We start from the raw sequence: 23,875 nt of genomic DNA, 5'->3' as shown, positions 1-23,875 counted from the left end.
TCAGTGTCCAGGCTGAATGTTGGGGGTGGAGGCGCTGATTTGCTGGGTTTGGTTTTTGCTAAATGTGGCACTGTACATTATGGCCAAACATCTCCACTTTGGTCTCATCTGTCCAAAGGACATTGTTCCAGAAATCTTGTCGTTTATTCAGATGCAACTTTGCAAACTTAAGCTGTGCTGCCATGTTCTTTTTAGAGAGACGAGGCTTTCTCCAGGAAACCCTTCCAAACAAACCATACTTGTTTCATCCTTTTCTAATTGTACTGTCACAAACCTTAACATTTAACATGCTAACTTAGGTCTGACCTTGGAGTGAATTTGCTGGGGCGTCCACTCCTGATAAGATTGGCCTTGAAAGTTTTCCACTTTTGAATAATCTACCTCACTGTAGAATGATGGACATAAAATTGGTTGGAGATGGCCTTAGAACCCTTCCCAGTTTCATGGCCAGCAGCACTTGCTTCTCTAAGAGCATTGTGTCATCTTTCCTCCTTAGCATTGTGTTAAAGCACACCTATATGCTCCGGACCAGCACACTGCCAAAACTTTATAGAGTTATAGAGGTGGGCACACTTGCCGATGATCAGTTAAGCAAATGTTTGATTAGCAGCCCTTGTCTGCTACATAGCCTCTTAATTCCTATGGCAGCTGTAAGGGTGTTCTCCATTTTGGCTTTATTTCTGCTAACTAAATCATGACACGGCATAATATGTCACGTGTGGTTCTTCATCTGAGGTTGTATTTACCTAATTTTAAGACCTGCTAAGGAACAAGTGGTTGCTATTACATCCTGATATGTAAAACCACAGAATTCAAAGAGGGTGCACTTATTTTTCCCCATGACTGTAATTATACAACCTTTAGAAGACATCTGAAGGCACCCCTGTATAGGAAAGTTTTGCAATGTTTAATGTTTTATTATGTTTTTATATATGTTGGAAGCTGCTCTGAGTGGCTGGGGCAACCCAGTCTGATGGGGGGGGGGTGGAGAGAGAAATAGTAAAAATATGATGGTAATGATGATGATTTGTGGAATAGGGTGTCCCTATTTTCACCAGAGAAATGTTGGAGGGTATGCGGTTAGTATTTTCACTATTCTGTGCTTGACAGATTTATGGCTTTCGTGGTTTTTGTATCTCTTACCTGTGCAGGGGGCAGGGTAACCAGGCTGTGGGGCCTGGAGAACAAGGATGTGCATGTCTGTATTCCGGAGGGTCCAGGTTTGAACCTGCTTAGGGCATGTCTGGCCTGGATGATAGATTTTAGCTGTGAACATTTAATATTTTGCAGGGCATAATGCGGGTGGCTGGGGAGTATAGCATGAAAGGTGTTTTCTGCTTCATAACTCACAGGTCCAATTTTCCTCCAGAACAGCAAGGGAGAGGCCAAAGACCCATTGTTGGGCTCTGTGGACCGGCCCGCTGTAAGGAAGGAAAATTTCCAGGTAACAACCATTGTTTTCTTTTTCTTGCATGAATATGTTAACTCTAACTTTAATGTCAGAATTGAAAACTATGTCCATGTTCCTACCAGAGGCTTCAGTGTGGAGAGAAGACTCTGGGTGACAATAATAATAATGATAATGATAATAATTTATTATTTATACCCCGCCCATCTGGCTGGGTTTCCCCAGCCACTCTGGGCGGCTTCCAACAGAAAATGAAATAAAATAATATATTAAAAATTAAAAGCCTGCCTAAACAGGGCTGCCTTCATATGTCTTCTAAAAATCTGGTAGCTGTTTTTCTCTTTGACATTTGATGGGAGGGCGTTCCACATGGCGGGTGCCACTACTGAGAAGGCCCTCTGCCTGGTTTCCTGCCTTGGCTTCTTGCAAGGAGAGAACCGCCAGAAGGCCCTCGGCACTGGACCTCAGTGTCCGGGCAGAACGATGGGGGTGGAGACGCTCCTTCAGGTATACTGGACCGAGGCCATTTAGGGCTTTAAAGGTCAGCACCAACACTTTGAACTGTGCTCGGAAACGTACTGGGAGCCAATGTAGATCTTTCAAAACCGGTGTTATGTGGTCTCGGCGGCCGCTCCCAGTCACCAGTCTAGCTGCCGCATTCTGGATTAGTTGTAGTTTCCGGGTCACCTTCAGAGGTAGCCCCACATAGAGCGCATTGCAGTAGTCCAAGCGGGAGATAACTAGAGCATGCACCACTCTGGCGAGACAGTCTGCAGGCAGGTAGGGTCTCAGCCTGCGTACCAGATGGAGCTGATAGACAGCTGTCCTGGACACAGAATTGACCTGCGCCTCCATGGACAGCCGTGAGTCCAGAATGACTCCCAGGCTGCGCACCTGGTCCTTCAGGGGCACAGTTACCCCATTCAGGACCAGGGTGTCCTCCACACCTGCCCGCCTCCTGTCCCCCACAAATAGTACTTCTGTCTTGTCAGGATTCAACCTCCATCTGTTAGCCGCCATCCAACCTCCAACGGCCTCCAGACACTCACACAGGACCTTCACCGCCTTCACTGTTCTGATTTGAAAGAGAGGTAGAGCTGGGTATCATCCGCATACTGATGAACACCCAGCCCAAACCCCCTGATGATCTCTCCCAGCGGCTGCATGTAGATGTTAAAAAGCATGTGGTAGAGCAGTGTTTCTCAACCAGTGTGCCTCCAGATGTTTTGGGACTACAACTCCCATCATTCCTGACCACTGGTCTTGCTAGCTAAGGATGATGGGAGTTGTAGTCCCAAAACATCTGGAGGCACACTGGTTGAGAAACACTGTGGTAGAGGACAGAGTCCTGAGGCACCCCACAAGTGAGAGCCCAGGGGTCCGAACACTCATCCCCCACCACCACTTTCTGAACACGACTCAGGAGGAAGGAGCGGAACCACTGCATGACAGTCCCCCCAGCTCTGACAACAGAAGGGATTCTGACTGCTGCTACAGCCGCCCACAGAGCGCCGCTGCCAGCTCTCTCCAAGTGTGGATCACTTGCTTGCTCATCGTCCGTCGGCGCTCAGTTTTTTTGTTTTTATTTATTGCAACAGCAGAGAGGAACCAAGAGACATTCTTGTTTCTCTCTCTTGCTTCAAGCAGCCTGGCACTGCAGGAGGCTAAATGAGCACGGCAGGCGAGTGGCCGTGCTGCACAGGGCTAGGAGCGGGGTATCGCTGTGTCCAGACCCAAGACCTCTCACCCGGAGGCTTCTGACCACAGGGAGTCTCATTCACAGGGTTGTGTTTGAACTGGCACTCAGATTTCTCAGAAGCAGTTCATGTACAAGGGGCTTCTTTATGTGATGGGGAGTATGGGGAGTAAAAAGCAGCTCTGACCCTTTTAAATCGCCTTCTTGTTTATGCAGTTCATCTCAGCTGTGATTGACCAGAATTAGGTCCACTGCTAGTCCATCAGCTCTTCATTGCCTTTGAAATAATGCATGCCAAGTTCATGTTGAAATATCTTCCCTTAACCCTTTCCAGGCCTAATTAAACATCACATACATACACATTTATCCCCCCCCCAATTGTTGTGGAAGGCAGGCGGGTGGCTGTTACAGCCAAACCACTGGGGGAGTCATTGAATGGGAGAGAGCAAAGCAGCACTGAGCATGTATGTATTATTAACCCTTTCCATGTCAACTGCTTTCCCTCCCCCATTTATTACCATTACAGATGCTTGCTTGTACTTGCAAACGTGTATTTGGAACTTAACGGGGGGGCACAGATTATTGGAGGGGGGAGATGAAGCAGAAAAATACTGGCCATTGAAAGAGTTAAGCATCCTTTCTCCCATTTCCTTGCCACTTATTCAACCCTCCCAAAGCAACTTTTATGTAATAAAAATGGTTCTTGGATTTTTGAAAATGTAACATTGAGCATAAAATCCACTTTTTACATGTTCAACTTGTCCAAATATGAGAGCTAAGCACATGTATCAGCAATTAAAAATCTGACAGTTCCATGACCACACATTGTAGGTATCCCCTATCCCCCCCCCTCAAGCTTGTCTCAGTGCACACCCTTCTGTTTTGCATCAGACTGAGAATGCACTACTCACGCCACATCTAAACACATGTTCTGGATTGTTTAACCCCACCCCACCCCCCAAAAAAAATCCTCCCAGGAAATGTGCAAAATGGAATTTCCTGGGGCTTGAATGCACACATGCACAGAAGCTACTGCTGTTTAATCTGAAATTGCCATTTTAATTACTGAAATGGAGTACATAGGGTTTTTACTGCTAGTTCAGGCTCATCTCAACTTGATTCTAAATTGATTTAAAAAATGGCAACTTTCGCCCCACAGAAATAGTGCAAAAATGATTTATCTTTTTTTCATGGATCAGTTTATGCACACAACAATATACTGGAATATACTGTAAAACTTGTAGTGTTTGGGGGCAATAGTGAGCCTTAAAAAAACAACAGCAACAACCCCAAAGTAGCTTTTAACCAACCACTCAAATGTGGTAAAGCACCCCTTCCTCCCCCATTAGCATCCATTTCAAGCATTTCATTGACTGTCTAGCTAAAGGAAGGGACAAAACTCTGATCATCCAACAAGACCCCACCCACCTCTAAACCTCTGCCCCTCGCATAGCAAAAAGTGAGGTTGAGGAAGTATTTTTTGAAATATTCATTGTTTCTGGTTCTGGAAAGAAATGTTGAACTGTGAAGTAGTAAATGTATGACATGCAAAATACAGTTTTCAGATGCCAAAGAAATGCCACACAAGTATGCAAGAAAAAGATGACATAAGGTGCTTGGAAGCTTCGGTAGAATAAGCCCTGACAAGAAGAAAGAAATAATTGAGACAACATCCAGAAATAAACGGGGGCCCAGAGGGAAACAGAAATGGAAGTGGGAAGCATGGCAGAAAGGGAAAGGAGAGGCAAACACCCTCTTGCCAGTGGCAATGGTTTGTTCTGAACTTTCTCCTCCTATTGCTGGGTAGAGATAATCTGGATTAAGGAAGGGAAAAGTGTGGGGCAACAGTGATTCCCAGGAAACATAATATGGATGTCACACAAGAAGTTTATGGGCCACATTAAAGGAAGATCTGGCTATACACCTTCCTTTAAGGCACAATGGTAGCAATCCTTGGCTAGTTGGAGCTATCTAGAGACAACCCTCTCTGTAAGGAAGGGAAGGCAGAATATGGTTGTCATTCAGAGCTGGAATGTGGAGGACAGACTTGGTGCATGGTGGACACAATCCTGCAGGAGCACAATCTATTCTTATGCCATTTGTGGAGCAGACTTCCTCAAGATTAATTAGGGTAAGTGGGATCTAGGGTAAGTAGGGCTAGCCCTAAAAAAGAGACAGAATGTTTTGTACTGAAGAGAGACTGCAAGGCCCCTGGAGGGGGCAGGAATTGTTCTAGATTTATTTCCAATCAGTTTTCTAATCTAACCCTCCTAATTGCTTTCCTTAGCTGAAAACACCATCTAGAGCAATATAAATATGTAGATTCCAGAGAGCTCTGTTTAATAACATGGAGCTTGAACATAGAACTCTATTTGTTTGTCTCTGCTTATTTATGTCAAGATCAATTGTAATTAAAGATGAATTCAGCATCAAAAGAACCACTTTAGCTGATCATTCTCATCAGGAGAATCCCATATCCCTTTAGTATATTTCAGAGAAACCATTGTTCTACCTTCCGCTTCTCCCCCCCCCCCCATACCTTGACAGAGGCAGGTGGCGCTGTGGTCTAAACCACTAAGCCTCTTGGATTTGCTGATCAGATGGTTGGCAGTTCGAATCCATGCTCAGGACGGGGTGAGCTCCCATTGCTTTGTCCCAGCTTCTGCCAACCTAGCAGTTTGAAAACACACCAGTGCAAGAAGATAAGCAGGTACCTCTGTGGTGGGAAGGTAAATGGCATTTCTTTGTGCTCTGGTTTCCATCATAGTGTCCCATTGCACCAGAAGCGGTTTAGTCTTTCTGTCACATGACCCTGAAGCTGTCTGTGGACAAACACCAGCTCCCTCAGCCTGAAAGTGGAGATAAGCGCTGCACCCCATAAGCGTCCAGGGTTCCTTTACTGTTTCCGTTTATAGATACCTTGTGATAATAGCTCTTTTTCCAGCAAACAATTGCTCCCCTCCAACAGAGAGAGAGAGAGACTTTTTGATATAAATTATAGAAGGTTTTGTGACACTATTGTGGCAGCAACAAAAGCTGTCAAAAATAAGAATTATTGACCATAATATAATCCGGATGGAGAGGGCTGCTCATTCTCCAGGAAACTGATCCCATATGGTTTATTTTAAACATGTTATGTAAACTGTGGGAATGGGCAACATATTACCAAAAAGCAAGGAATAAGAAAAAGTGCTTGCCTAATTCCTGAAGAGGCATATTTCATTTCATGATTTTCTTAAATCCACTTTCACAGATTAAGAAAGACTACTTTCAAAATACTCAGAGCAATTCCACATGCCTCAGATAGATATTATTTGGTGCATATATATCTGAAGACACCCTGATGTTGGGGGCACTCCAGGAAAAAAAAACAACCTTAAAAGGGTTTTTTCTTTCAAAAATCCCAACCATTATAAAATATGCCCCAGGCCTGATTTTTAAAAAAGCTCTTTTGCAGGAAACTAAATTGTCTGATGAGCATCTTCTTGACATGACTAGCATCAAGATAGACAGTTACGGCCAGTTCAGAGAGGGAAGCTGCTCTCCAGGACTCCAGGACCGTGTGTTTATATCCCAGCCTAGTGTTTCACTTCTCCCAATGAAAGACAGTCCTGATCTGGGGCAGAGAACATCCTTGTCCCCTCCCACATGATCTAAAGTGGCTGGAGCTACGTCAGAATTGATCATAAAAAGCAACCCTGCTCCGAATTAGTGACATCTATCCATTGTTCTAGGTGGTGGAAATGGAGATAATTTTAGCTTTATATCCATGCATATATGTTGATTTATTTTAACAGTTGTCATTTGCTTTGAAGCCAGAGGAAACAGCAGGGGGGGGGGGGGCTGTAAATAAATTTTACTGTCAAAGATACAGTATATAAAATGGTCACAAAACACATTCATCATATGAACAAAGCACTTCTGTTCCATTGGATTCAGTTACACCTTATAAACAATACATTAAGCTGAATTCGTATTGATCCAGAAGGTAATAGAAGCTGCAACATGCACATTGAAAACATTTCAAAAATAAAAATAATTTGCATTATACCAACAGCTGTAATTTCTGTTTGTTCTTACCCTGTAACCCCCTTTTTAAATGTTCTGTATGCTTGGAGAGCCCTGCCTGTTTGTGTACAATTAGCAGAACCACACATTCTATGGGCTGCATCCTGGGGTTTTGCGACTCTCGATTCTATTGCAGCTGCCTTGTTTCTCTGCTTCCCTGTTTGCTATGACTTGCCAGCCATGGTTAATTCCAGGTAACTTGTTTCCTTTTCTTTCTATGGCTGCTAATTTCTCTGGTCTATTTTCGGATTTGCTCTCCCTAATGTGCACAAAGCGCTTCTGATTGTTTACCCCGGTGCCTCCAGAGACTGACAAAGCCTCCGGGCTGCTGCTGTTTATTGTACCCACTTGGACTGTTAAAGGTTTGTTTTCAACCAGAGAAGCAGGTTGGCCGGAGTTGTGATAAAGACCAATGGCGCAGATCAGATTCTGTTGCACAATGTGAGATGAGGGCCCATTTTATATATTTATTTTTACCTTTCAAATTGATTTCACTTTCTCATAAATACTCATTTAGCTGTGGGTGGTGAGAGTTCGCTCTGTGTTTATAGGTCCTTTTTTTTTTTGCTTCGATTTACTTCTCTCCTGTCTGCTAGCTGCAGCAAGTCAAAATTGCAGGCTAATGGTGAGGTGAGCAGCTTATAATATATGATAATCAATACTTCAAATCTGCTTCTGTGATGTGACATAAAAAAGGAAAGCAAGGAAGGTGAATAAAAGAGGCAGAAAACTGCTGATGTCCCCCGCTTCTTTCCCCCCAGCCCAGTGGACAAAAGCTCAGGGAGAAGGGGTAGGTTTCCCCTTCAAGGTCAATGCGTGCTTATTTCCTCTTAAAACCACTCTCCCCTCTTCATATTTAATTCAGTTGGTGCTAGGAATCCCTGGTAGCTCAAGTGGACATTTAGTCAATACTGAAAGCATAAATACAAACCAGGATTGTTAGTTCACACGTTCAGAGGAAAGCAGTGGAGTCAGCCGTAGTGACATAGGTCGGTTCCAGCAGCTCCATGATGAGGCGAGCTGAGATGGATGCCTCGGGAAATTATGGGCCACCATTCAGGGGGGCAGAGTGGGAGGCAGGCACCTCTGACCTGGGTGGCCCAAAGGGATACGGAGAGCTGCTCTAATGGCGATGGAAGCCCTTTCCTGCACAGCCCCCCTGCGCCAGGGTTTTGGGGAGGCAGGGAACAAGGAATAAGCCAGGGTCCCCAAACTAAGGCCCGGGAGCCGGATGTGGCCCAATCGCCTTCTAAATCGGTCCCGTGGATGGTTCGGGAATCAGTGTGTTTTTACATGAGTAGAATGTGTCCTTTTGTTTAAAAAGCACCTCTGGGTTATTTGTGGGGCCCGACTGGTGTTTTTACATGAGTAGAATGTGTCCTTTTGTTTAAAAAGCATCTCTGGGTTATTTGTGGGGCATAGAAATTCGTTCATTTTTTCCCCCAAAAGATAGTCTGGGCCCCCACAAGGTCCTGTGGAAAAAGTTTGCTGATCCTTGGAATAAGCATTCTCATGAGCAACTCTTGCTCATCTTGATGGGGTTTACCCATGTGAGGTTTCCAGTAGAGCATGCAATGTGTCTTTAGGAGTGTGTGCTTGGAGAAATGCCATCTGGATTTCCCTCGTCCCCTGACAGACCTTGGGCTTGGCCTTGTCACTTAGGTAAGGTTTTGCAGTGGGAGGATGGACCACCTGCACAGAGAACAAGGGGGCTTTTTCTGGAGGGGATGGTGAAAACAAAGAAGACTCAGCCAGTTTCTTTCTAAAAACGTTTTCTGCCTCCTTCCACCTTCAGCCTGTTGTCTGGTTTGTGTTGCTGCCTCCTTTCCTTTGTGTATTTTAAAGGGAGATCCTCTTCAACGTTGCTCAGGAAGTTGCTCAGAAAATCCTAATAGCAGTGGACTAATTGGCAAAACTTGTATAATTGGATATGGTTTGGATGTTCCTGATGTGGTTTGTGACTTGGCATTGGGGTGGGGGTGGGTCTGCCATTGAAAAACAAAAATGCCAGTGATTCTACTGGGTTTGTCATAGTCCCCAGATGTCGCTTAGGTAGTTTGGAAACTGTTTTGTGAGCTGCTGGGGAAGCCGTCAGGCCAAAGAGCAACACAGAAACATCAAGATACAGAAAATAAAGTAATTCTGTGAATCCCTGCCATGTCCATAAAGGGATATAATAGTCACTGCCATCCATAGACTGGTTTGGTACACATCTATGCTTTGAAAGTTTCTAGTAGTAATGTTCTGATTTTTGTGTGTTTTTTACACAGTTGTAAAGTGGCCAGAGCAATCTATATGGGATATTTTCATTTTTATATATTTTGTTTTACAATTCTTTAATAATATATGGAAGGCTAATATGCAAAGTATTAAAGCCCTACACATGCAATCAGCTTATTTATACTCTGGACATCATCCAGCCAAGGTTAAGCACGTAAGTCCCATTGACTTCAACCAAAGACACTTAAATGTATGTGTGCTTAAAAGTCCCCATTGAAATGAACAGGGGTTAGATGGAATTTAACTAGGACGATATTGTGTTCAGTGTTCATTTTTTGTTTTTTGATTGACAGGACAGGGCCTTAAAGACTACTCAGGAAACACAGACTGTTGTTGTTAAGGAAGTTCTCTTTCTTATTTTCTATTTTACTCCTTTACTTCGTTCATATTTATTCCTTAGAAAACCAGTTTCTAGGTTCTGTCACACATTGGTGTGACCAACAAACTGAACCAGACCGGGGTGTGTGTCATGATATGGAAGTGAAAGTGGGTATCAATGAGGATGCGGGGTGATGACCCAGGCTCAATGGCTGACACTCAGCCCAGTGGGACAAAGTGAATAGCTACAATCAGTTGAGTTACAGTAAATCCTGCCCCTTCTTCCTTCCACTGGGATCGCCATGGACAGGATTAGCTGTACCCCCTGTTACTTTTTCTCATGTTACTGAATCCCTGAAATTCAGCCTTGCCGAGAAATCCAAAGCACTGTACTTGGGGTGTGAAGCTTGCCCCTTGCTCCTGTCATTGGGTGGTCCACCAGCAGGAATCTCATGGGGAGATCCATTGTGTCCAGGACACATTTTTCACATGTGCACATCACAGGCCCTTCCTCTAAATGCAGTCACACATACACACTGCCCATTGTAACTCCAGGCATTTTGATAATTCTCATGAGAATATCATGGCAAAGAAAAGAAAATCCACTTTGTTAACAATTCTTGAGAAAAGAAAAGAAAGCAATCTGACTAGAAAATATTATCAGCTGTAAGAAGATGTAAATGTATGACGCTTCCTAATAGTAAGTGCTGCAGAAATCAATTTTTCCAACAGATTCTTACCAAAACAAAAGCAAAAAAGATAAAAGCCAATTACACGATCCATACTCATGTCTAATGAAACAGCTGCAATGGCTCTTTTGACAAGCTTGTACTCAATGCGCGGTAGCGGAAAAATTCCATTCCTGTGTTTTTTTGCTAGAAAAGGAAGCTTCTTAAAAAACGCTTTTTATTACACGACTGCCATACAACAAAACAGTTACAAACAACAGAGGTGTCAAAGATGAAAGCTCAGCTTTCTTAATTTTTATTAAGTGTTTGTGTTCATGTAGAGTCAGCCATTGTTCGGTTATTGGTTCTTGTGTTAAAAAGTAATACTGATAGTTCCTCTTGAGTTAGTTCACTACCATTTGCTCTTCTCTCAAACGATTTAAGCAGAAGAGAGACAAACAGATTTCTACCGCAGATTAGTTTACAGATGAAGCTCAATTCCATGGAGAGCAGCTCCCTAAAGGCCCCCTCTCTGCTTCCTTTGGGCTACAGAGGCCTGATGTACCTTGAGAATAGTTCTAAATAAATCGATGGTCTCAACTTGTTGGTTTATGCAATTCTCCTGAAATGTTTTAATTATGATTCCTTTTGTAATGAGGATGGCCAGTGATCAAATAAGCAAGCTGTGATCTGATGGAGGCAGCTGATTAATGACTTTAAAAGCATTGTATTTCTCTCCCCCCCCCCCCGTTTGTTTTTGCAGAACAAGAGGAGTGTGTTAATTGCACAGATGAATGCCGAGTGCTTGGTCATTCTGACAGATGTTGGATGCCCCAGTTCCCTGCTGCCAACCAGGCTGAAAATGCAGATTATCGAACAAATCTCTTTGTCCCCACAGTGGAGGCTAATGTTGAGACTGAGACTTACGAAACTGTGAACCCCACGGGGAAAAAGACTTTTTGTACATTTGGGAAAGACAAGAGAGAGCACACTATTCTCATTGCCAATGTGAAACCTTATCTCAAAGCCAAACGTGCCCTGAGTCCTCTCCTCCAAGAGGTTCCCTCAGCATCAAGCAGCCCAACCAAGACCTGTATTGAGCCTTGCACCTCAACAAAAGGACCGCTGGATAGTTGTGAAGTCAAAACAGGAGCCTTGGCTAACCCCAGCAGCCAGTACATGACAGCCAGTGACAGCCAGTACCTATCTCCTAGTAAACAGTCCAGAGACGCTGCCTTCATGGCGTCTGATCAGATGGCCAGGGTCTTTGCTGAGGTGCATTCCCGGGTGAGCCGAGACTCCGCTGAGATGGACTCTGTGTTGGAGCAGATAGACCGTTCAAACAGGGAACTAGGGAGAGAGTCAGTGGATGCAGAGGAAGTAGTGCGGGAGATTGACAAGCTTTTGCAGGACTGTCGGGGAAACGACCCTGTAGCTGTGAGGAAATGAAGCAAAAACCACAAAAGACAGTCTGGCATTTGTTTGCTTCTTCTGCTGAATTAAAACAAAAAAAAACAAAATCTCCCCTGGTTCTAAAATTTATACAGGGATGAACGAAGACCAATGCTGCTTTAAGGCTTTTAGTGAACATCTGAAGTGCCCACAAGTATGTTCTTTTCACTGCTCTATCTTTTTCCACAGATAACACTGGTTTCGTTTTTACCAAACTTTCATTAGAACGGTGTGATGTATGTTAATGAGAAGGAAGGAGGAGGGAGAACAATGATGCCACTTTGACAATCTAATAGAAAGGTACAAAGGGAAAATAGGCAAATGGAACCTGATGTTTTAGGACTGATAGTTGTTCACTGTTTATGTGTAGACTCCATAAAAAGCAGGGTGGAATACTTATCTGATAGATTTCCAGCAGTCATTATAGGCTTCAACTGAAAATCCCAAAATCAGAAACCAAGAAACAAAAAGTCTTGTAGTCGACCCGGCCCCACCAAACATTAACACTCATTTGTGACAACCATTTCTGTATAAAGTTATCTGCCACCAAAAAAAAAAAGGGAAAAAAGAGAAAGAAACCCAAGAATCCATTCCATAACATTGTTCAGCAAAAATATTCTGGTCATTAGTAACACAGCTCATGTCATATAAAAGTTAAATGTGAAATGATAGAGTCCTTGTTTGTCCTGCACCTGCATAAACTAACTCACGTGCAAAGGAGAGGGGGGGAAATGCTTTAGTGTCCAGCAAAATTTCTAGGCTAGCAGTATGTTTTAAACCTGAGGCATAATATGAGATCACAAATAATAATTACCTTTTGATAGGTAATAATAGAGGAGACAAATTAACATTATTAACACCTTTTGTAATTCATTTGTGGACACTAAAATAGCTCAAGTGAGTGCAAACATTTCAGACATCAACACAAATTCACACAAAACCATTTAAATGTGCAAATGTAAGAAGATTCAATGTGTTTACATCAAATGACATATTTTTATTGATTTATTGCAGATTCAGTGCATTTGAGCCAAATTGTTGAGTGTATAAGAGCTATATTGTGTATTTTATTAAATTAATATATAGTTGTGTTGCAAAAAAAAAATATTTGGGCTTATGATGTAAATGGCAAGTGTTGCCTCAGTAGCTGTCAAACTCTATGAGTTTTGTTCTCTCCTTTTCTTTCTTTCTTTCTTCCCCCCTGTGGATTGTGGGAAGCAGAGCCTCAGAGCAAAGTCTCTTGTTTAATGTATGGTCTACCAAGTACCACAGTACATAATCTGTTCAAAATGTGTCTTGAGTGAGTTGATGGAGCTGACTGAACGGCCGGCAAATACATCCATCAGTCATGGTTATGTGCAAGTCCTTGTAGAAGCTTCTGTCGCAACCCATGTTTAATAACAAAAATTACACTTGAACCAACACCTGGAACCTTATTCTTTACTGAGCTTCGTCACTCACTCACATGAACGCAGGCGGTCTGTTTAGATATCACAGTCATGGTTGAGTTCTCAAATTAGCCTAATATTTCAAAGTTTCATACTAGACTTCGGTTCATGGAGCATGAAAATGCTTTGGTGCCCATGTGGTACAAACAATCTTTTGTCTGGTTTCCTGGAAATTGCTATTACATTGACTGAGGTTTCAGCTTGAGCTCACAGCCCTCCTTCTCTCTCTCTTTCCTATCATCCTCTATTATTAGAGTTTTTTGGTAATTTTATTCGCTCTCTGTCCATTGCACACACTTTTCTATGTGCTGTTCCACATTTGATTCTTATGAAAGCTACTTTTTAAAATTAATGTTTTCTTTGAATTAAATTTGTAAGTACAACTGAGCACCATGAAACATTCATATATCTCCTTAGTTCCCCATATCTGTGTTTTGGGTAAACTGTGCAACATAGCAGCAGCAATATTAAATATGAACCCATCATTTTCTTACTTTTTTTTCAGGGTGAAAAGCAAACTTACTTCAGGCTGGCAAATTTCAGGCTCCACAGCCTTTCTTTTACTTCAAACTCCACATTTTTCACTCCACTAAAGAAGTGAGAGAGTGTAGTACTCAGAGGTGATGTTATGTTAGTTGTGCAATGGTTATCACTTCCTTAAAAGCAAAATAGGACTAAAAATAATTCCCTGAAAACAGCTCACTTTGAGCTTGGTTTCCATCACACAGATGTTTGAATCTGTGTTTGAAGATGTTGGGCTCCATTATTTAGGAGCAGGAGCTGCCTTGTTTCCTGACATTTATGATTGCTTTGGGGTGACCCTCCTTGCATCTCCTTGCAGCTGACAGCGTGGTGGGGGGGCGGCACTCACCTGACCTCTGCTCAGTCACATCACTGCTGCTTTCTGGGAGATGGAGACGAATGTGGGAGGAGGTGGTGAGGTTAGCATGGTGCAAACACAGGCAGGAATGCCAGATTGGCTCCGCGGGTGCATTGCACTGCACTGCACTCACCTTGCCACCACCTCCCATTTCCCAACATCACAAGGTGAGATGGGCATCTGCTCCTGCCTCAAAGTGCTGGTAGCAGGAAATGACAATCCCTTTGATTTAGTTTTCAAATCACCTACAAATTGTGGAGTCTGGATGTCTCCTAAGTGACATTCTGAGGTCTGCATGTGCTCCTGCCCATGTTGAACACCATATGCCCCAGACAACTTTGAATTGTTACCAGAGAGCCCATTATTGAATTAACAAAATGGCCCTGTTTGCTGTTTGAAGCTCCTCTTCATAATTAATTGATACAAATCAATTTATGTATCCAAAATGTGTTGTTCTGAGTGCCATGAAGTATTATTTTACCAGGAAATATTTTCTAAGATGGTGTAGCTTTGACATCTGAAATATCCTTGTTAGAAAGGAGCAGCAGGCATGTAGTTACTGCCAGCAACATAATTCTTCCACAGAAGCTTAGTTTCTTTGTATAAGCAATGTTAAGTGATGGAGCTAAAATGTATTTTCTAAATGGTTGCAGCATTAAGTAACCAGTTACTGTTACATGTCTGAAGACATAAACACACACACACACACACACACACACACACACACACGCAGAGCCTTCCTAGAAAGGCCTTTGCCAATGTAAAAAAAAAAATTCTCCTTAAGGCACTCTGTCACTGGTGATTTACTAGCTCTAGCTGCTTCACACATTATCTGTATTTAGTTGTGATTATTTATTTACCAGGCTTAGGTAATGCAATGCTCGTGACTCACAGCTGTAATGCTCAGTTTAGGAAATCTTGCCTTTATTTAATTTAGCTGTCAGTTACTAGGCACCATAGAACTCTGGGATGCTGTTTGTGTATGAAGCATTGTTTTGCTTCCCGGCCTGACAAATGTGAAACAGAAAAGGGGTGAAGCAGCAAGGCTGTGCTTGTTGGGTCTATTCACACAATCACCCAAGTCCTGCTCAGGCATTTGTTTCTTGTATCCATGGAGAGGTCACAAGGCAGGCTGGGAAGACTTCAGGCTTACAGGACCTGCCTTGCCAGGTGCAAAACAGGGGTTCAGGAGAGTAGATTATGACTTATGAAACAGCCATTTGTTTTCAGGATCAGAATTGAGCTCTCAGTCCTTCACACATAAAAATCAGCTCCCAGTTCCCCCAAGCTCACAGCTCTCTTAATTTCAGCAGCCTAATTGAGAAGGGTGAAAGGCCTTTTTGTTGCTTCTGTTAAACAATTGGGGAGACGGAAACCCTTGCAGATCTTTTGCAAATCACCCAGAATTTTACCAGTTGATGCTGATCTCTCTTCTGAAAACTCCTGCTCAGGGGCTGATACTGTGGCCATTCAAGTCCTATTTAGGAACATAGGAAGCCGCCTTATAGCAGGCCACACCGTTGATCCATGGTACCCATTGACTGGCTCGCCAGGGTTTCAGGCAGGCATCTCTTACAGCCCAGCATGGAGATGCCAGGGCTTGAACCCTGAGATGCAAAGCAGGTGCCCTGCTTCTGAGCTATGGACCTTCCCCTTGGTTAGTTTGTTCATGTGATGCAGCAGCTAAAAAAGCCAATGCAATTCTGGGCTGCATCAATAGGAGTATAGCGTCTAGATCAAGGGAAGTAATAGCACCACTGTATTCTGCTCTGGTCAGACCTCACCTGGAGTACTGTGGCACCACTGTTCAAGGAGGATACTGACAAGCTGGAACGTGTCCAGAAGAGGGCAACCAAAATGGTCAAAGGCCTGGAAACAATGCCTTATGAGGAACGGCTCAGGGAGCTGGGTATGTTTAGCCTGGAGAAGAGAAGGTTAAGGGGTGATATGATAGCCATCTTCAAATATATAAAAGGATGCCATATAGAGGAGGGAGAAAGGTTGTTTTCTGCTGCTCCAGAGAAGTGGACCCGGAGCAATGGATTCAAGCTACAAGAAAGAAGATTCCACCTAAACATTAGGAAGAACTTCCTGACAGTAAAAGCTGTTCAACAGTGGAATTTGCTGCCAAGAAGTGTGATGGAGTCTCCTTCTTTGGAGGTCTTTAAGCAGAGGCTTGACAGCCATATGTCAATAATGCTTTGATGGTGTTTCCTGCTTGGCAGGGGGTTGGACTGGATGGACCTTGTGGTCTCTTCCAACTCTATGATTCTATGATTCTATGGTGATCATGAATGTGCTCTACATGCGGCCTCCTCCCACTCCCCAGCTGACATTCCTGCATTGAGCAGGAAGGTCTGAAGGAGGATTGCAAGCCTAGGTGACCCAATGCAGTTTCAGTCCTTCCTGCAAACAGGAAGCTTGACCCAATAAGAAGACCCTGAACAGAGTTGTTTTGGCCGCAGTATCAGGTCATGATGTGCAAAGCAGCGCCACCACAGTCGGATGCCACAGGTGGAAAGCTCCTATCATGCCAATGGCATGAGCAGTGATGCTGCTCCACACTGAGAAGGGGGCATTGTGATAGATCTGTTGCCCTGGATCACACCAGTCAGAAGTACATCTGAGGAGCAGATGGTATGGACATCCCAACTTTTAAATTTCCTCTGGGAAAAATGCCCCTGAAAAGGCTGTGAGCATTTTGCAGTGGAAGTGTGTTGTGCTCTGTATCTGTTTAGTTATTTCATAATTTATAAACCTCTCTACATTCAAATAATATTAAAGTGGTGTGCAGAAACAGAATGTAAAACATAATGCAGAACAGAAACAGTATTAAGACATAGAAACCAGCAAGAATGAAAAAAACTGCAGAAATGATTTGGAGGGAGTAGCTAGCACTGCCGCCAGATAGTGCTAGGCAGTGGCCACTATAGCAGGCAGTGGCCACTATAAGCCTCTTATTTCAAGCCCAGTTCTCCAAAGGACTTTTGGCTCAGCTCTAAGTCTACCTTCCACCTGCATCCTAAAGCAGTAAAAACTAGCAACAGATATATCCCATGGGGCTACACATCATGACACCCCTCGAGTGCAAAGGATCAAGTGAGTAGTCAAGTGAAGAAACATACACTGGGCTTCTTTGTACATATGCCAAGTTAAATCAGTGCGCGCACACACAAGCACACTGCCCATTCTGTAGCTCTCCAGAGTCTCCAGTTGAATTTTCCACAGAACCTGCTATCCTGTAATTGGTTATCTAGCAACTGGGACCTGCCTCATGCCAATCATGAGCTCTACCCCTGAGCCTATGACTCTACCCCTGAGAATTATACTTCCAGCACTGGGCAAGCATGGAGGTGGAGAGGAGCAGTCACAGACTCCGTCACCCTGTCTCTCTTAATGGGAAATGGCCTTCAATTTGCAATATGGCTGCTGGCCAACACCCCACCATTGCCCAATGGTGTAGCAGAGCCCCAGACATATAGGTGATCAAACACAAGGTTGATAGGATTAAGAGCAAAATTCAAATATAATTAGGTTTGTGGTACAGATATTATCTACCAAGGCTTTAACACAGTTAACAGGGAGTGGGGTCCTATTGAACTTTAGCAGTATGATTACAAATCATATAATGTAATAATAGATGTGTAATGCCCTAGGTTCAGTCCTTGGCATCTTCAGGTAGCAAGGCAAGGAAGTGCCATCTTATTTGGTTTAGGAAACGTAGATTATTTTCTGCAGTTGCAACTCTGAGCACACTTACAAGTCAGTCCCATTTAGGCATTCTGCTATTGCAGGTCAGTTTTCTGAACAGGTGGGAGGTTTGAAAATGATTATTCCCAGATCCATGTTTGTTATTACAAACTGTGAAGGGTTTGCAAGTGGGCCATTGCACATTTGGATTTCAACGAGTCAAGGGTAGTTCCCCCAAAGTTCAAATAAAAATGTGGGCTTGACCAAGCCAAACTCGTGAAGTGGAGGAGAAGGAGATCATGGTAACTCTAGAGCCACAGAGATAAGTGGTGGGGGAGGAGCCAGTAGTGAGCTATGGACATATAACCATAGCTGCCAAGTTTTCCCTTTTCTCGCGAGGAAGCCTATTCAGCATAAGGGAAAATCCCTTTTAAAAAGGGATAACTTGGCAGCTATGATATAACAGGCATAGGCAAACTTGGCCCTCCAGATGTTTTGGGAATACAACTCCCATCATCCCTGACCACTGATCCTGATAGCCAGGGATGATGGGAGTTGTAGTCCCAAAACATCTGGAGGTCCAAGTTTGCCTATGCCTGACATAAAGCATTGCAGACCCTTACACTTCTCCAAGGCTGAGAAATCATGGCTATTATCTACCCGGACTGCTATTTCAGAAGTGTTTTGCTGCTACCGTTGGCAATAGACAAATTGATATAAAAAAGGATATATTAAAAATGTCAAGAACAGGAAATGCTACACATGAAGGAAATGTAATTGCCTCCACCCAGCAAAGGAATCTCACACTTAAAAACAGGCTACTGTGCAGAAGCAGCAGGAGGAAGGTATGAATTGGAATTGTTGTGTATTCTATGTCCAAGTGTTGGGAGTGACTGCCTGATCATGACTAGTACGGAATCTGAGTTTGAAGGGAGGGAACATGATTCTATTTTGTAAGTTATACTGTTGCAGCAGTTGATACCAGGCATGCTACTCATCAGTAAATTTTACTAAGCTCAGGGTAACATTTGGCCAAGAGAGGTGCAACCTAATGGACTTAAATACTGGACAGCTAGATTTAGGTCAGGTAATAGTGATGAGGATTGTATTATTGTATATGTGTACATTCAGCCAGATACATATAATACACTATTATCAATGCAAATGAAAGTTGGTTAAGTAACAGACAGCACAAGATGTGAAATAATAACTTTTCAAAAATCAAGAACTCAGTCATCTAATGTCAAGGAAAGGTTGGCATTAGATGACTGGATGGGTTCATATTTGGTCAGGAAATCAAGAATGCTTTTGGCTGCTCTGCTAAAAGAGAATTTCTCTTTTATCAAATGTTGCTGTCAACAACAAGCAGGAGGTTATCTCCCTTGGAAAAACAGCACTTCAGACAAGCTGTTCAGTCGCTGGTAATGGAACCCAATATTTTATTCAAACCAGCTTTCAAGCTCCTTGTTGCCTAATGGAGGAAACACTGCTGAGGTCAACAAGTAGTTTGATACTTGGCAATAATATATGCCCTCTTGTGGCCACCTAATTATATTCCCTGACATCAGGAGGCTTTTATCAGTGCATTAATTCAAATGGTGTTTGGGCTATCAAGATCTGTTGATTTTAAGTATCATTGACTGAAACCTGATTAAGGTCTCAACTTTCTTGCCCCCTCCATTTTCCAGGGCTGCAGCTCCCATCTATCGGCCCTGACTCCCATATGGTATGAAGCGTCACAACAAGTGATTAGTGAACATCACGAGTGAACAAACACAAGTGGCATTCATTATATGGATGGTTTCAACACCTGTTATTCACTGGATGTGTTTGATAAGACCTATCTGAAAATAGGACTGTTCCTAACAATACAAAAGAAACCCAAACCCCACAGACAGCAGTAGAGTAGTAATAAAGCAGTTCCTATAGTGGTGTTGTCTGTTCTTGCCTTCATTAATATGGAAGACACGTTAAAGACATACCACCGGGACCACAAAGGTAATTAGAAAAAGCAACTGTGACATTGCAGTGGCTGCATCTAGTTACTGGGTTGCCAAAAAAGAGGGGGGGGGATGCTGACAGTTCCTGCTCCTTTATTAAGAATGTGTGACTGTTTACTCTCGACAGGAAGGCAGCAGAGATTTTTTCAGCCTGCTGAGTTGGTTTGTATTTTAAGTTGCTGCTGCGGTAAACATCCTGCCATTTGCTCTGTGCTTGCAAGAATATGGCACCACAGTAAAACACACACACACACACACACACACGAGTGTTTGGTTTTGCATGTGGGTGGCAAGCAAGCTCTCCAAAATCTTATTTTAAATGATACTTAATTGCAAAGGCTGACAGTCTGTTTGAAGTCAATGCAAGTGAAAAATAATCTAGAAGTGGTATTTGATTGGGTGTGGGGAGACCAACCATCAAGCTCTTAGTGTCTTATTAGCGGGAAAATGATCTCCTCTTACACTCTTTAGATGTTGCAGTTTATCTACTAGAAGTTAATGGATCTATTTCTCCCTTTTTACATTTGAGGAATGCAACAGCCTATCCATACAAGATTGATTGATTGATTGACATAATAGTGCTTCCTCCAAAGCTGATGGCAGCAATGTTTTCTCATCACTTGCTATATCTGGCTGCTTGTTTTTTTTATTGCTTTCTTTTTTTAATTTCCATTTAAAAGTCACAGTGCATAACAATATTACAAAAACAATAAGTCACAATAAAGAAATACAAACAGGTAAAGATGTGTACTTCGTCTAGCGAACTCAGAGAAGACGATAAAAAGATAAAGATAAACAAAGGGAAAAATTAAAGAATAGAAAAGAAAAAAAGAAGAAAAAAAAGGAAAAAGGAAAATTGAGGTTTGACTTCCAGTTACCTCTCTGTACCTCATAAATTACATTCTATTTCATGGCACGATTCTTAATCATTTACATCATTCCTCAAATATTCTATTTTGGGCTCAGGTACGCTCTACTGGTTGGCTTATTTATCTAGTTTGATTCTAAGTATTCATAAAATAACCTCCATTCTTTTTTAATTTTTTGTTTCGTCTGTCCTCTAATTCTTCCTGTAAATTTTGCAAGCTGTGCATATTCTTTCATTAACAGTTGCCACTCAAGTTTGCTAGGTATATTATTGCTTTTCCAGATTCTCGCTAGCAGAATTCTTGCCGCCACTATTCCGTACATCATCAACTTTCTGTTAGCACTTTTTACATTTTCAGGGATTATATTCAATAGGAAGACCTCTGGTTTCTTTTTAAATGTTATTTTTATCATTTTCTTGAGTTCCTCATAGATCACACTCCAATACTTGTTTATCATGGGACATTTCCACCACATATGTATTTGTGTACCTGTTTCTGTTCCACACCTCCAGCATTTATCTGATTGGTTTTTGTATATTTTGGCTAATCTGTCTGGTGTTTGATACCACCTGTACATCATTTTTAAGATGTTTTCTTTTAGATTGTAACAGGCGGTAAACTTCATGTCCTGTCTCCACAGCCTCTCCCATTGCTCCATGAGGATGTTATACCCGAAATCTTGGGCCCATCTCACCATTGATGATTTAGTTTGTTCTTCTATAAGGTCCCACTCAAGCAGTAGATCGTATATCTGTGAAATATATTTCCCTTCTTTATTCATTAGAATTTTTTCAAATTTAGACTTCTCTTTAGCAATACCCAATTTTTTGTCTTCCTTAAATCTTTGATGTCTGGCTGCTTGTTTTGATAGTCAGATATCACCCCCCCCCAACTCCCTTTGCAAGGTGGTGAAAAAGCAGTTGACCAGGTTGGGAAAAGGCTGGCTGGCTGTCTCTTCAAAACGTAGGCGATGAATGACACCTCCAAATGACTAATGCTTCCATAATACCCTGAAATGAATTTGGAAACACACAGCTTTGTCATCTTACTAGAAATAACAATGGGGCTCTTTATCTCTAAGATCTGAAGTAAGGGACACAAAAATCTCCCTCACACTGGCAACCAGCAAAGTGCACCTGGACATGTACATATCCCCCCAATCCCTCCATAGGGGTTGGGGAATTTACTGTACTCGAGGGACACATTAGGAGTCTAGGCAGTAGCAGCTACCAATGTGCCAATGTTATAAGGTGCCCATGCAACACACAAGCTTGAATTACTAACAAGAGATAATTATCATTAAATATAAACTTAATTAGAAACGTAAACATTCAACCAAACAATGATTTCCAGAAATCAAGTCTAAAATGAACTTTGTGCCTTTTCTTTTTTTAAAGGCTCAAAGGAAGAAATGGACAGATACCAACTTCCTTGGAAAGTTGATGCCATTGCTTCTCGTTCAGTTGCATCACCTGTACTACAAGCCATGGCATTTTGAATTACCTGTGGAGGGGAGACAAGGGGAAAGGGATGGGAGGTGGCACCTGTGGAGATTCCTGTAGTCTAGACCCCTGGCCTTCAGTGGGTGGATTGGGGCACCAACTGCATCAGAGAGAACTCCCAAAAGAGCTGGAGAGGAGAGGAGAGGAGAGGTGGAATTGTTCCATCCAGCGAGCAATGGTGAATCACACCCATTGAAATACAGTACAGTGGTGCCTCGCTAGATGAATTTAATTCGTTCCACGGGTCTTTTCTTATAATGAAAAATTCGTCTAGTGAATCCCATAGGAATGCATTGTGGGTTATTTTGGATTTTTTTTTTGCCCATAGGAACACATTAATTGAATTTCAATGCATTCCTATGGGAAACCGCGATTCGCTAGACAAATTTTTTGTAAAATGAATTCGTCTAGCGAGGCAACCTCCACTAGAAAAAAACCTTTCGTTAAGTGGAAATTTCATTAAGCAGGGCATTCGTTAAGCAAGGCACCACTGTACTTGAAACATTGGAAGGCTCTAAGAATCACTATGTGATTTGATGGAGTGCAGTGACTCAAAGCAATTGATTCTAATAAATTTAAATCTCAATTTAAAGCCTCACTTAGAAGGCAAGGCTGCAAACATTTGGCCAATGTGCTGTAGTGCCTCCTGTCTAATTAATATTGTAACTCAAGTCTTTTGTTGTCTTTTGCTGTCTTGAGACTGAGCTTTGCCAAGGAAGTTCCTTCACCCAGCTGGACATTCTCTTCTTTTTGCTGCACTAACAAAACTACTTCCCATTCTCAGACCTGGGGGCTGGGGCAGCTATTGTTTCCCTCCGTTGCTTTCGGCTTCATCTGCCTGCCCTTCCACAGGCTGCATTCCAAACTCCAGCAAGTGGCTGTCTGTGAGGAGTCCTGCCAGAATATGCCTTGTTAGATACAATGAGGTTCCGGTGCCTTGCTGCCATCAACTCCATCTAAAGAATTCAGAGCTCGGCTGTGTTCACGCTGCTGTGTGAAGAACAAAGGAAGTGCAAAACAGGCCTTGCATCGCATGCCCACCCATCCCCCAACACAGAGTTGATTTCCTCTTTGCAAAGGAACAGCAAAAGTTATCTGATATCCATGGAGGTTGACCAGATAGAATGATGTGTGTGTGTGTGTGTTCGTTCATTCATGGGAGAAAGATCCTCTTGCCATTCCTCTTCTGGGTCTGAGAGACAAAAACAGCTGAAAGTGTATTTCTTTTGCTGGTTATGTATCCCTCCAGGCTGCATCTCGCTGACAGTAATGGGGAAATGCCCATCTGTAGTCTGAGCTGTAAAAGGTCAGTGTGGCAGCAGCAGCATGGGCAGAAATGGATCGGGAGCTTAATGAGCCATCTTGGAGCTTTTTGAGACATATTTTCCATGATGCCTGCAATAGTGGGGGGCAAAAATAACACAGCCCTTCCCACCTCGCTTCATGCATATGCTAACAAAGGCAGCTTGCTAGCATCTTTCACTGAAGTTCAAGACAAACGCTTCCCTCTGTGGTCATTCCAGTCTTTTCATGCTTATTTGAAAGCTGTACCAAAAGACTGCTGACGAGTTTTATAGTTTAGTTCCAGCTACAAAA

General features: G+C 42.8%; 1 protein-coding gene across 5 annotated transcripts in view; it reads left to right on the top strand.

Annotated features, from left to right (window-relative positions):
* Positions 1–14,926, top strand: part of PCDH17 (protocadherin 17) — a 146,700-nt gene extending 131,774 nt beyond the window's left edge. For 2 of the 5 annotated variants that reach the window (XM_060273305.1, XM_035114634.2), the window contains exons 4-5: positions 1,370–1,444; positions 11,202–14,926. In XM_060273305.1, the coding sequence (XP_060129288.1) occupies positions 1,370–1,444; positions 11,202–11,887 (761 nt within the window). In that variant the 3' untranslated portion in view covers positions 11,888–14,926. Of the gene's footprint in view, positions 1–1,369; positions 1,445–11,201 lie in introns of those variants that run through there. The other 3 variants (XM_060273306.1, XM_060273309.1, XM_060273308.1) reach the window with 3 other exon arrangements.
* Positions 14,927–23,875: the final 8,949 nt, after the last annotated feature.

The sequence above is a fragment of the Zootoca vivipara genome, chromosome 4, assembly GCF_963506605.1.
Source record: "Zootoca vivipara chromosome 4, rZooViv1.1, whole genome shotgun sequence".
Classification (NCBI taxonomy): domain Eukaryota; kingdom Metazoa; phylum Chordata; class Lepidosauria; order Squamata; family Lacertidae; genus Zootoca; species Zootoca vivipara.
The sequence above is the reverse complement of the archived record's forward strand: the minus strand, read 5'-3'. Positions and strand labels throughout refer to the sequence as shown.